The sequence below is a fragment of the Stylophora pistillata genome, chromosome 2 (assembly GCF_964205215.1).
Source record: "Stylophora pistillata chromosome 2, jaStyPist1.2, whole genome shotgun sequence".
In the NCBI taxonomy this organism is placed as follows: Eukaryota; Metazoa; Cnidaria; class Anthozoa; order Scleractinia; family Pocilloporidae; genus Stylophora; species Stylophora pistillata.
Genome location: NC_142520.1, coordinates 28,660,404 through 28,673,655, shown reverse-complemented (window position 1 = coordinate 28,673,655; position 13,252 = coordinate 28,660,404). Strand labels below are relative to the sequence as shown.

Below are 13,252 nucleotides of genomic sequence, written 5' to 3'. Positions count from 1 at the left end.
GTTTTCTCATATTTTTGTTATTTAGTCCCTGCATCCACCATAGTAACTCATGCTCACTCTCCACAATCCACCAACTGCCCATCCTCTCAAGGTACTTAAAACCATGTTTACTTTGTTATTATGCCATCAAATAATGTTTTTTTGTATCCTACTTCTCCTTAATTTTACCTCTTGTAAACTGTTTTCTCATATTTTTGTTATTTAGTCCCTGCATCCACCATAGCAACTCATGCTCACTCTCCACAATCCACCAACTGCCCATCCTCTCAAGGTACTTAAAACCATGTTTACTTTGTTATTATACCATCAAATAATGTTTTTTTGTATCCTACTTCTCATTAATGTTACCTCATGTAAATTGTTTTCTAATATTTTTGTTATTTAGTCCCTGCATCCACCATAGCAACTCATGCTCACTCTCTACAATCCACCAACTATCCATCTTCTCAAGGTGCTTGAAACCATGTTTACTTTATTATTACACAATCAAATAATGTTTTTCTGTATCATACTCATCTTTAATGTTTCATCATGTGTTATTTTCTCATATTTTTGTTGTTTAGTCCCTGCATCTGCTACAGCAAGTCCTGCTGACTCCCCACAAACCAACAACTATCCATCTTCTCAAGGTGCTTAAGCCATGTTTACATTGTTGTTATACCATCAAATAAATTTTTTTTGGTATCATTATTTTCTGTATTATTGTTTTCTGATATATTCTGATGGTCTGATTTCTTTCATATATAGTTTTGGCACCTGCCATAGCAAGCCATCCTGACTCTCCACCAACTCTCCAATCCACCAACTGTCCTTCATCTCAAGGTGCTTAATAAAATCTTTACTTAATATTTCAGATCTGTTTTTCCTCACTATTGTCTACTCAATCCATGCATTCTTCTCTGGTGTACCTACCATAGCCAGCCACCCTGATGCTCAGTTGCCTGTCAACTGCACTCCATCTCAAGATGCGTAACTACCATGTTTGCCTTGTTATCATGTGGTCCAACAATATATACTTTTTGTATTTCTCATTGTTCTTTCTTGTGAAGATCTCCTCATTGAAGTCATTAAATTGTGACCTCCTCCTATCAAAGACATGGTTGACTGCCCCCACAAGTTTTTTGTTTCTTTTTTGGGATGCAAATGGAATGCAAGACTTGTTTCATAGGAAGCTATGCAATAAGAGCTACTAAATAAGCTATAGTTTAGGGGTACACCTATTATTAATAGTAGAATTTTTGACATTTTTTAAGTCGTTTATTTTTGCATTTTAAAGTAATTTCTCTCAAAATGTCCACCTTCTTCATAGCTGCTGATGTCAGTTCTTAAATAAGCTGATCACTGTCTTTTAAATGGTATATTGTACACAGGCAGAGTGTCTCTATTTGCCGATTTAGGGAAATCTTCCGTTTGCCTTGGGGGTAAGGGGTAAGTAGCTAATCTCATTAGCAAATAGGTAATTTTACGTCTACAAATAATTCGTTTGAATAATTTTATAAATTCTAGTATTAAGGGGTTACTCTATGTGAGAAATGGGGGGAAGTACAAACTATTGTGGCAATTAGAGAAGCTCTAGCATGAGTTAATATTCTTAAAAAAGACGGTGGGTCATGACAGTACTTTATTTCTCTCCATCTCTGCGGAGGAGCAGTTGTTTCAGTTGGCTTCACGCTTCATGCTTATACTTTGTTGACTTCAAGCCTATTCTCCAACGACTCTGCTTCCTGACTTTCTGTCACAGCATGGTAATGGGAAACTTTTACACATTCCCATCATTTCTTATCATGTCTTTACAGGAATTGATGTAGTTCTCTACAGTGTGGAGGGGCAAGCGGTTGCCGTAGGTTACATGGAGTGTGACCGTCAGTTTCTTCATGGCAAGTGTATACCATCCGGGTATAAGGTGGTCTGTTTAACATGGGTGAAGTCGTCTGATATTCCTGCTCCACTTGTGCTAGGAGATCCTGATGAGAATTTCTTCTTGTCATCTGGACAGTTTTTTTCCCTTCCTATAGCCAGTTTAAAACTTGTAAAACTAGTGAGATAATTAATAATCTTCTCTTAAAAAAAAAAATACAACATGGCAGCTGTTGGCCTTAGTCTGAGAACGTTTTGAAGAGAATATGAAAGTAATCTATTAACGTTCATGTTTTGCTCATGTTCACATTAACTTGATCGACTTTTAGCCTCTTCAAGAAGCAGAATCAGAAGATAGGGGTGCGCTTATTGCTCATTCTTTAAAATTAATTAATTGACACAACAATAAAGAATTTTCTGTTAAGCTTTTGTTTTGCAAACACAGGAAAACTTGGTGTGCAAGAACAGTTGTAAATATCGTGCCCACAACTTCTGTACATGTCGTAGATCCATTAGATTGAAATGTCGTATTTTCATTCGAATTATTTACCAGTAGGATAGTCTTTCAAACCACGTTAGAGTAGCTAATGATAGAGCTATTTTTTTTAAACTAATGTTAGAAGTTTTCTTGGAACATAATTTGATTTGTAAGTTTCTCTAGAGTTTTGCCTTTTCGATTCTTTTTTCTTTCTCTTATACTTGTTATAACTTAGGTTTTTACTCATGGCCGTTTCCTTAGTACGGCGCCGCGGTGCTTTTGGCCCACCATCCCTTGGTCTGTAATTTTAAGTTTATTTGGAGTACGATTAATAAACATCGTAACACCGGTATCAGACCAGTTAGTTTTTGTGCACGCCAATTGGACGAGGGTCATGAAGAGGTAAAATATCAGACGGCGGCTATCTCACAGTATAACGCAAACGACTCTTTTTGCGTGTGCACATCATGAACAAAAACAACATAACGTGGTACGAAATCGGACGACGGGTATCAGGCATTAGTATCACCCAACTAGTGGACTAATGCAAATCCTGCGTTTTGATTGGTTACGCTACTAGGGAACTTTTAGTAATAGTAATCGAGTAGCGAAATTCGCCGGTTTCTCTTTCGTTTTTTTCCCCGAATAAACATTTATTCAACTTGCATTTACTAACTTTATTATTACCTTTTCTGTTAGACTAGTTGGGTGATACTAAAGCAATTAGACCCTGCGCTCTCAAGGGCCACGGGTAAATAAGTTAAGGAGCCTCGAAAGGGTTTTTCGTCGCTGTAGTGTTTGAGAAACAATGGAAGATTACATGGTATGCGCAAACAAATGGTGTGCGCAAACTATCTGTCTCCTTGCAACTCTATAGGCGGATTCATGCTGACGTCATTGTTTACATTTTTGCTCATTTGCATACGGCTTTGTGTAAAGAAGGAAGCATGTTAGATACAAATTGACTTCGGGCAGCTAAAGAGCTAGAAAACCTTAGTACATGGTGAAATTTTTAGCTCTCTGGGTTTAATATTCAAGGAGAAATAGTCCATCAAAAACTGCAAAATTTCTGGGTGGCAAAAGCGCTAATGAGCTGATACATTCTATGTAAAATTTTGAGTTTTTAAAGCCGTGTTGCACAAAAAGTATTCTATGCATCAGGCTCTTATTCATTGGCCGAGTTAATCGTACTTTGACCTTTCGATATTCACAACTGATTTACTTTTTGCTCCATCAGAAACTGAATTGCTTATGCTAATGAGGCAAATATTGTAAACAAGAGGGTCTCAATGGGGTGCTGGCTTTTACGGTTATCGGCTAAAATTTTGGCTCTTTTACGGCTATCGGTTAATTTTTTACAGTTAAGGTTAACGAAAAAGTTAGAAATTAATTTCTTTGGTTCCAAAAGGTTAAATATTAATAAACCTGTGTTTTTTTAAACTTTAAAGCAAAATAAGGTGTTATAGCCATCTCAGGCTTAAATGAGTTATTCTTTTGAAAAAATTTAATATTTGATAAATCATACCACTTCTAATATTATTTTACGCATAGAATTGTGAACTACGAAAAAGGATTCAATACAAGGCCATACACAGCTTAACTTACGTCATGCATTCTTACATTTACTTGCAGGAGTGGTGACCTGTTTGTCCTTATATGGTGTTATATGCATGTTAAATTGTCTCAAAATATAGCCATGCTTGACGCCTCAAAATCCTTCAATGTACAGTCTAGCTTGTCTCGGGTACCTTTTTTTGCCTAGAAGTCAAACCGTGTCCACACCTTGACTTGCCTTCCGGACCTTGTTACTACTGGCTTACTGATGATAAGATCCTCTGAGTCACTATCCGTATCAACATCGCTAATTTCAGAATCGCTTTCGTACTCCTCCGCCTGGTTGAAATCAGCAGCAGACGCGAGCTTCACTTGCGGAATGTTGGAATCGCTTATGAAACTTAATGACACATCGGAGACTAGAGGGTTGACCTCAGAGGAGGCAGAGAGGGTTCTGTCGTCTTGGTCATCGGGAAATCGTACCTTTGGAGTAACATCCGGCTTTGGCTTGGCGTACGCTGCCGGGGGCAAGGCTCCTGCCTTGTCTTTCGTCGTTTCACTCCTCACAGTTCTTTGCCTCACTGGACGGTAATTCTCAAACCATTCCTTCATTACTTCTTCATCCTTTTTCGATAGCCCCACAGAAAGAAGTGGAGTCATAAACTGCACGTCCTTGAATGACATTTCCTTTTGGGGCACTGTGTAGTAGGAAGATGGATGAGTATAGTATTTAGTCCCCCATTGAGTTATTCGCTTTAAAGATTCCTTCGATATCGTACCAAAGTCCATCGCATATTGAAGGGTACTAAATGTCTCATGTTTAAAATGCGATAGCGCATGTAGGTTCTCTACTTGAGTTGTTAGTAAAGTTTGCCAGTCAATGCTATCGATCTTTGTACTCTGGGCTGACATTTGTGATATTTCTTATGAGGTTGTTTACACCATTCAACAAGAGCTCGACAGAATCTTGCGTCTTTTTAGACACAGTTCCTTGAGGACCATTCGTCGATGAACCTTCTTTAAGGTGAATAAAGGCTGATAGTTTCGAAAGAAACTGTTTGGGGCTGCGTCGGTGGGAGTAACGAAATAATTTGGATATATCAACAAAGTTGAAATGGTAAATTGGCCACCGTAATGATTACAAAAGCTGACGTTTCGAGCGTTAGCCCTTCGCTCCGACGAAGGGCTAACGCTCGAAACGTCAGCTTTTGTAATCATTACGGTGGCCAATTTACCATTTCAACTTTGTTGATATATCCAAATTACTTCTTTAAGGTGATTTGTTTCTTTTACATTTCTTACCGTAGATTTCGGATGTAGTCGTTCACCTTCTCAACATTCTTACTTACCTCCCCTGGCGTAATTGTCTGAGAAGTACTACCTTTACAACCTACGCCAAAGTCATATAAAATGCCCAGGTGACTTAAAAAGTTCGTTGTCTCCGACAAACCAGTAATCAGCTTGATTTTCCCTGCTGCCGCATCCGTTGTGAAAAGCGTATCTGCAACACTACATATTCCATGCACTTGGACAAAGCTGCAACTTTTCTCAGTTCCGTCCTGTTCTCCTTCACGTCCATCTCCGGCAAGAGTATCAACTTTTTTGGTCAACGGATTGTAACGCTTGACTTAACGAGCCTCAATGTCTATGAAGACTAGTGTGTCATTAAATGTTGCTACTTTCTTGATCTTCTTGCAACTGTTTGTCATGTTCTCAAGTATAGTCATGACCTCGCCGGTTTCCATGCTAAAACAATAAAGGCCACCGTTACATTGGCCACTTTTTGTCGCTGTGAAGTAAACATGTGGAGCATTAGAGACTGTCATGGATTCCAGGCGATAAGCACTCTCTGGATATCTTACGAGTTTCCTCGATTTTCCTTTTATGGTGACTCCATCTCTTTGTAGCTGAATCTGATAGATAGCTCGGTGACCATCATCAGCGCACAGTAGTATGTCATGACTAACCATACACAAAGCTGCAGGCTTTGAAAGCAGCACATTAGTTTGCAAAACAAATTTCGTCACCTTGGCTTCTAGCCGGTCTAAGTGCTGAGAAAGGCGCTTGCGTAAGGTTCGAACGGTTCCATCAGGGGAGAGGTTGTAGTTTCCCAGTATTCTCTCCAGATCAACACGTGAACGTAAAGACCTGAAATTTTCAAATAAATGTTTGCATAGTAGTCTGTAATCATTTAGGTTGACGTAGCCTTATATAATTAAGAGGGTCTCAATGAATTACATTGATTTCTTTCTGTACACTTTAGAAAGTGTAGGGTAGGTGGATAGTGAAACATATCAGCTTAAATTCAGCTAACAGGCTGTAATGCTTAGCCATTTACAATTGGAAAATAGAAAACTATTAATCCTAAAAAATATAACTTATTTAGTCATAACTCTCGTGTTCGCTATAATTATTTAAAAATGAAAAATGAAAAATGATAATTTGTTTTTAATGACTTCATTACCTGCATTAAGGTCATTTAGTTCGCTTAGTTGTCTGGCAGTTCGTGCAACTCCTTCGTTATCTTCTTTGAGTTTTTTTGCAAGCTGTTTGTCTTCTTTTGCATTTTGGCGTGATTTCCTCTTCTTCGGCGCAACTGGTTCGTTTTTCGCGTTGCTTTTTTTCTAACCTCCTCGCTTTTTATTAACGCGATAGGCTCTTTTCCCCACTGAAGAACAGACTGTACAAGGTGAACTGAAAAAGGACGCGCAAATAAATTGAGAACTTGAACATTTCCGTGACTCACCCGTTCGATAAAGGCTAACAACAGCTTTCAATACCGACATCGTTCAACTCACATACACACTGGGTGAAGAAATTGGAGATCTTAAAACAAAAAGCTGTCAACCTGTCCTACAAAACGCAGGCCAAGTGAGGTCAAGGGAGACTACCGGGGGTCCTTGAAACGAGCTTGGCCTATAAACGTATGAACAACAGGTACGACATGTACGGAGTCAAAGTCAGCAAAATAAGAAATGAAACAGGTCATAAGTAAGTTTAGCACCTTCCTTAAAATTAAGAAATTTAGGCACGGTTACCTCTTTTGACCCCATTTACGGCTAACGGTTAAAATTTTTCAATTTTTACAGCTATCGACTAAATTTTTGGCCATTCTACGCCTATCGGTTAACCCCATTAAGACCCTCAAACAAGGATTCCCCTATTCCTGAGCTCCACTTTGAGGGTACTTATGAAGTCATATCAGTTACCATGGCAACATACAGGGTCCACAAAAACGCCCACTAAATTTCAGTTTTTGTAAATCATCTGAAAAACTGATTCATTGCCCCTAAATACTTTAACTTTTCGCACAGTATGGAAAGAGATTATCTGGTAGAATCAAGTATATTTAAAGACAGTGCGATTTTCTGTAAGTATGGCTGTAAGCATGGTTTTTTTGTAAGTTTTCTGTAAGTATGGCTGTAAGTATGATTTTCTGTAAGTTTTCTGTGGTATGGCTTGCAGAAAATTCTACTAGATAATTTTTCCTGAATCTGTTATATTTGAAGTGCCATCGTGAATGTTGCGTGCTTGCAAAAAATCAAGATATGTTACTCAGGAAAATTTTGAGCTCGAAACAAATGTTTTCCGCAGACTTTATTTCCGGTTCGCGCGATTTTAAGCAGCATTTAATTAACTTCCAGTGTGCTTATTTTGAGGGTGTGAACCCCGTTCAACCTGATATCCGGCGCTTGATTTTATAGAGTGCAAGACAAACTATCAAAGTCACCTTTTCAGCTCTACCTTTTTGATCAAATAATGATTAAAAAAAACGTCAGAAACAAGTATTAGGACACGCCGAGATTAAAGGCTCGCGCACCTTTCTTCTGCAATTTTGTAAAACCTACATTTTTACTGAATATTCTCATCTGACGCCCGTGTTTAGCTAACCAGAGAGTTGCTTACATGCCTATCTTCCTCCCAATCACATCGTCTATTGAAACCCCATGTATAATTTCCGAAGTCCACGATATGGGCCATTAACGTGAAATGATTCCAGAGAGAATGCATGCTAGTGCCCAGTATTGGACCTCAATCGTATGTTGTCCTTTTAACCCGCTTATCTAAACTCGTGCGAAAACGTCCGTAGTGTGCGTCATTTCCCGTGTACATTTTCGTAGCATATCAAACCTCATTCCTATACATACACTCAAATTCAATTTCTCTTTGCCTCAAGCAAACAACTCCGCAGTTTGGGTCATTTGGCCTGCAATCATTAGAGACGTTCGGCCTTCTGGTTGAATATTGCACCTCCATAGCATACATCCATGCATATCCAGTTTTTTACATTTGTGCAAAGAATTCCGCACTTTGGGTCATATGCTGTAAAATCATTGGAGACTGGCGGCATTCTGGCCGTGGTTGCATATTGGACCTAATTGGCATACATCCATTAAGATCGACTTTTTAGACTGGAGCAAAAAGTCTGCACCTTGGGTCATCTGCCGTGAAATCGCTGGAGATAGATGGCATTCTGGTGGAATATTGGACATCGATCGATCGATCTATCTCCAGCTAGTGATCTCATGGCAGATGACCCAAAGTGCTGACGTTTTCGTAGAAGTCCTTAAAAGCGGTTTATATTATATGGATGTATGCGATCTATGTCCAATATTCTACCAGAATGCCATCTCTCTCCAATGATCTCATCGCAGATGACCCATAGTGCGGACTTTTTCGCAGAAGTCCTTAAAAGCGGATTACAGGGATGTATGCCGCATACATCCATAGAAACCGCTTTTAAGGACTTCTACAAGAAAAGTCCACAGTTAGGGTCATCTGCCGTTAATTCACTGGAGATAGATGGCATTCTAGTGGAACGTTGGACATCGATCGCATACATCCATATCTATATATATATATATATTCTGTATACGAGAGAAACCCTGACCCTGTACACCCTAAGTAATCATACTTAAATAGAATAAATGTTTGAAGTCTCCCGGGGAACTTAATTTTCAAGGTGACAGGGTAAGGGAAGCCTATAACCCCATATGAAACCCAAGTAAGGATCTATTAAAGATACACGACTGAAGTCAACTTAGCGGATGACAAAGGAGGATCCAATTAGGGATACAGGCTAATTTCAATGAAATAAATTCTGTATACAAGAGAAACCCTGACCTTGTGCACCCCAAGTAGTCATACTTAAATAGAATAAATGTTTGAAAAGAAAATTTGCCATATATATATATATATATATATATATATATATATAGTGTAGAACGTAGATATTCGTAAAACAGTGCTCAATACATTAATGTAGAGCGAAGTATATGTTTGTGGAGGAACGAAATAAATAAACTACGCTTTCCTCCCGACAAGCCTGTTTCGTGGTTGCCCACTCATCAAGGCAACCACGAAACAGGCTTGTTGGGATGAAAGCGTAGTTTGTTTCTTTCCTCCACAAGCATATATATATTTAACAATTATTCCACGAGCGCGCGTTGGATATGAGATGATAGATAGCCAACGAGGCGCGTAGCGCCGAGTTGGCTATAATCATCTGATATCCAACAAGCGCGAGTGGAATAATTGTTTTATTAAAAACGCCCCCAAGAAATTATTATTTTGTAAGAAAAAACCGGATTTTTTAGCTCTCTTTTGATTTTAAGTTGACGCGTACGCTTACCATATTTGTAGATTATGGTATATTGGCTCATATACCATAATGGCTAAGCCAATAAAAAGTCTTGAATTGCATTATCCAATGATCTAGTTTTTAATAAATATATATATATATATATATATATATATCCATTTTTTAGACTTCTCTTTTAGATAACCTAAAGTTCGCACTTTAGGTTATCTGCCGTGGAATCAATAGAGATAAGTTTTTTGCGCATATTGGAGTTCGCTGTCGATCGCGTACATCAATATAAACTCACTTTGGAAACTTCTGCGAAAAGGTCCGTAGACTGGGTTATTTGGTATACATCCATTGGACAGTTATGGACCGAAATAAAGCCAATACGGACTATTGCGCACAATACCCGATAGTGAGTTTCCATAAATGTACGGCCAATCAGGTTTTTCCTTAAACCACGGCACAATTAAAAGTAACAGAGTATGAAATGAAGATGTGATCATCGCAGTTGTGATTGCAATTTAAACAATTGCATATTTGATCCGGCAAAGAATTTCAGGCCTTCAACGAACCCATCGCCTTTTGTGTTAGCGCTGCAGTGCCCTACCAACTGAGCTATGATCACATCTTCATTTCATGTATATTTCCACTGTTGACTGTACCATCATTAGTTACTGAACAGTTCGCTTTTTTGAAGTACTTTCTTGATGAGCTTCCCAAAGAAGCATGTGTGCGCGCCATTCTCACTGATCAAAAATCTTTTAAGCTAATAGTAAACAAGACCCTGGGTAAATGCTCTTCTACGGAAGTTTTGTGCAGGAAGGAATCGATGGTCACACAATTTTGATTGTACAATTTTAATCCACAAACATCTTCGTAAGAGTTTACTGCTAAATACTGCAAGTGTTGTTCACAACCGTAAGTAATTCCTACTAGATAGATTAGTTTAAATGACTGAATACACTGAAGTCTTCAAGTAGTTATTTTTCCCATTAATATACAGCGGCCTCTCTCGTCTGGAGAGGATCAAATGGTGCTTTATAATCTGAGTGATTTTACTAAACCTGTGAGATAGTCTCTACACTATTAGATAGCATTACATACTAATGCGATGTTTTCTTTTGTTTGACCTTCACTATTACGCACTGGCTGTTCGACATTGTTTAACGGGTAAAGTAAAAACGTGTTAAATAAGCGATTTATATTAGGGTAAAATCACCACAGACTTTCTAAAATACGCGTAACGCAATTCATTGAGCATTCTGAAGGTTCCCTTTACTTTTGTTTAATCCAACATGATATAATATAAAAATAATATGTGTATTTATATAGGACTATGTCACGTCTCCTTATCGATAGCGCTTTACAATAATCAATATAGAGAAAATGAGATTACTAAATACAATAATCAATATCATAAAGTTACTTTCACGTAAAGGTAAAACTACAGATACTTCCTAAAGATATACGTTTTGAGTTTGCATTTAAGACAGTACTGCAACATAGCGCACTAGACAGTTCTAGAATCTCTTTTGACCGCGTAATGCAGCTCCGGCTATGGTAATTTAAGCGCACATATATTTCCATACGTTTCACCCGCGTGCCCCTCTAATTCCCACACACACACCTACAAAATCTCCTTAGATTCGACGCGGGTCCCCTTACAATAACAGCACCATGTGGTGAATGTGAATGCGTATCAATGTATAAAACACTTGGTGGAATGAGCGCAAACAAAGAGGTCTTCTCATCAATTATTATATTTACAAAGTTTCTTGACGTCCCCGTCAACAAATCTAACTGACCCTATATCGTAGACAAGTGGTGTTCATCCTCTAATCTAACTGGCAAGGGCTCTTCTACAGAAATGCTCGTAAAAGGCAAGAGAGTGAGAGCTTCTTGAATCGACAAATACCTGTTAGGGATACTATCACGACAATTGTCGTAAATGCGATTTCCCAGCTCAATACAACCACACAGGATTTTCACCAAAAAGGAAGGAATAACTCCTTGGTCAGGAATTTGAATGTTTTTCTTTTCCAGAACGTAGGCAATAAGAAGGGAAATTAAGCTGCATGCGTTACTATCATTGCGTAGGTTAAAGAGGCTCTGACACATTTGTTGTGGTAATTTCCATGCACACACCTCCTCACCGAGGGAAACGGAACGCAGGGGTGCTAACTCGTCTAGTTCGTCTAACATATTGGCAAACTCTTGAAGGTCTCCGTTTCCTAAGGCTTCAACTTGCAATCCTCGCTCGTCATCTTCTTCCTCTTCTCCTCCTTCTTCTTCTTCCTCCTCGCATTCCTCTTTCTGCGTGTCATCAGAGGGATCAATCACTCCGTCTTCTTCAGACTGAAGAGAAAGTTTACGAAAGGCATCTAATTCATCTGATAAAACAGATGCGAATGCGTTCACTCCTGTCGCAATCTGCTTTAATGCGAAGTCCTTCCCTTCCTCTAGTAAAGAGAGCAGTCTTCGCTTGGCGCTTTGGGTTGGCGTCAAAGTAGCGTAACTTGGAAGCTAGAGACAACAGAGTAACAAATTTAAAAAACAGTGATACAGTAATCCATGATACAGCATTTCATGGCATAGATTCCAGTGAGCAGTATAAGAGGTGTTCCCGATGTTAATACACCGTGGCTCAAACACAGTCCCTGAATAGAATACAATTGAAGTTCTTCGGAGCTTGGTAACGGCAAGGTTTCCATAAATTATAAACTGCCAACTGGAATCGTAAAGCAGCCATGCATGGCTACTGCTACGGTGATCACAAATATAATAGCTTCATCCTGCCTTACCCCTTTTTAACGGTACAATTTCGATCTAATAATAAGTTACACATAGAAACTGCAATATCAAGAAAACGCTCACTAAATGAAAGTTTGTGCAAATAACAAGCCGACAAGTGGACGTCGATAATTTTTACAAGGAAAAAAAGTGCTTTTTACTTTAATAAAAAAAAAACCTGTATTTCGATAACAAAAGAAAGAAAGGCTACTTTTCGTCAGTATATGTATATTCGCTATCAAATTGTCTGAGAATGTTACCAGACGACAAAAGATAAGGCTTACTTTCTTCATAGAACTGTCATCACTTTCCTGACGCTCAACCTTGTCTTGCTCCAAGTCGCTACTCTCAGGTTCTTCGTTGTATATTAAACAAATTCAGGAAACAAACAGGAAACACCGTCAGAACAATAATGGGGTGGCTTCTTTAAACTGGGGCATTGTCATAACCATCGTTATACGATCTTTTAAAAAATGTTTGAAATGAAAAAGAGAAAAACAACTTAAAAGGTCAATGTTGTGCTGTGCTCTTGTAATATTGTACCAAGTTAAAAGGAAACTTAAACAATGTTGCCACGCCATGCATCAAAATACATTTGTTATTTCAGTCAAGGTGAAAAACACCACAAACGTACAAAAAGTGATTTTCTAAGAGAAAAACCCAAAGCTTATACCAGTTAAGGAAGCTTGCAATTGCCTTTTGTCTTCTAGTATGGATGGAAGAATGATGTCTTTGTAGAATGACATGAAGCCCATCATTTCTTTCTTCAACAACACCAGCTCCTCTTGAAATCGTTCAACTTCCATCTTTTTGTTTACCACTACCTTCTTGGTACGAATGGGAACTGTATCCAAAAATATGAAAACAATGCTTGGCATTATCTTATTCAATATCTAAATCCTTTCCTTCTCCACATATTCTGACAAAGGAAAAAAGAACTATGGTCTTCAAAATAGTTTAACAGGTATTACCAGAAGAAAAATTCT

General features: G+C 38.4%; 1 protein-coding gene and 2 pseudogenes across 8 annotated transcripts in view; 1 reads left to right on the top strand and 2 right to left on the bottom strand.

Moving 5' to 3' along the window:
- LOC148738207 (uncharacterized) overlaps window positions 1-2,687 on the top strand; it is a 214,876-nt gene extending 212,189 nt beyond the window's left edge. For 5 of the 7 annotated variants that reach the window (XM_088750200.1, XM_088750199.1, XM_088750204.1 and 2 more), the window contains 5 exons: window positions 206-271; window positions 386-451; window positions 564-629; window positions 748-822; window positions 1,797-2,687. In XM_088750200.1, coding sequence (XP_088606326.1) covers window positions 206-271; window positions 386-451; window positions 564-629; window positions 748-822; window positions 1,797-2,047 — 524 coding nt within the window. In that variant the 3' untranslated portion in view covers window positions 2,048-2,687. Of the gene's footprint in view, window positions 1-25; window positions 92-205; window positions 272-385; window positions 452-563; window positions 630-747; window positions 823-1,370; window positions 1,429-1,796 lie in introns of all 7 variants that reach the window. The other 2 variants (XM_088750203.1, XM_088750201.1) reach the window with 2 other exon arrangements.
- Window positions 2,688-3,821: 1,134 nt separating this feature from the next.
- Window positions 3,822-6,005, bottom strand: LOC148738206 (uncharacterized; annotated as a pseudogene).
- Window positions 6,006-10,317: 4,312 nt separating this feature from the next.
- Window positions 10,318-13,252, bottom strand: part of LOC148738202 (uncharacterized) — a 68,016-nt pseudogene continuing 65,081 nt past the window's right edge. Inside the window, exons 16-18 of the transcript XR_015996804.1 lie at window positions 12,940-13,110; window positions 12,551-12,621; window positions 10,318-11,999 (exon numbers count right to left, since the gene is read on the bottom strand). The product of XR_015996804.1 is annotated as an uncharacterized LOC148738202 (transcript). The remainder of the gene's footprint in view (window positions 12,000-12,550; window positions 12,622-12,939; window positions 13,111-13,252) is intronic.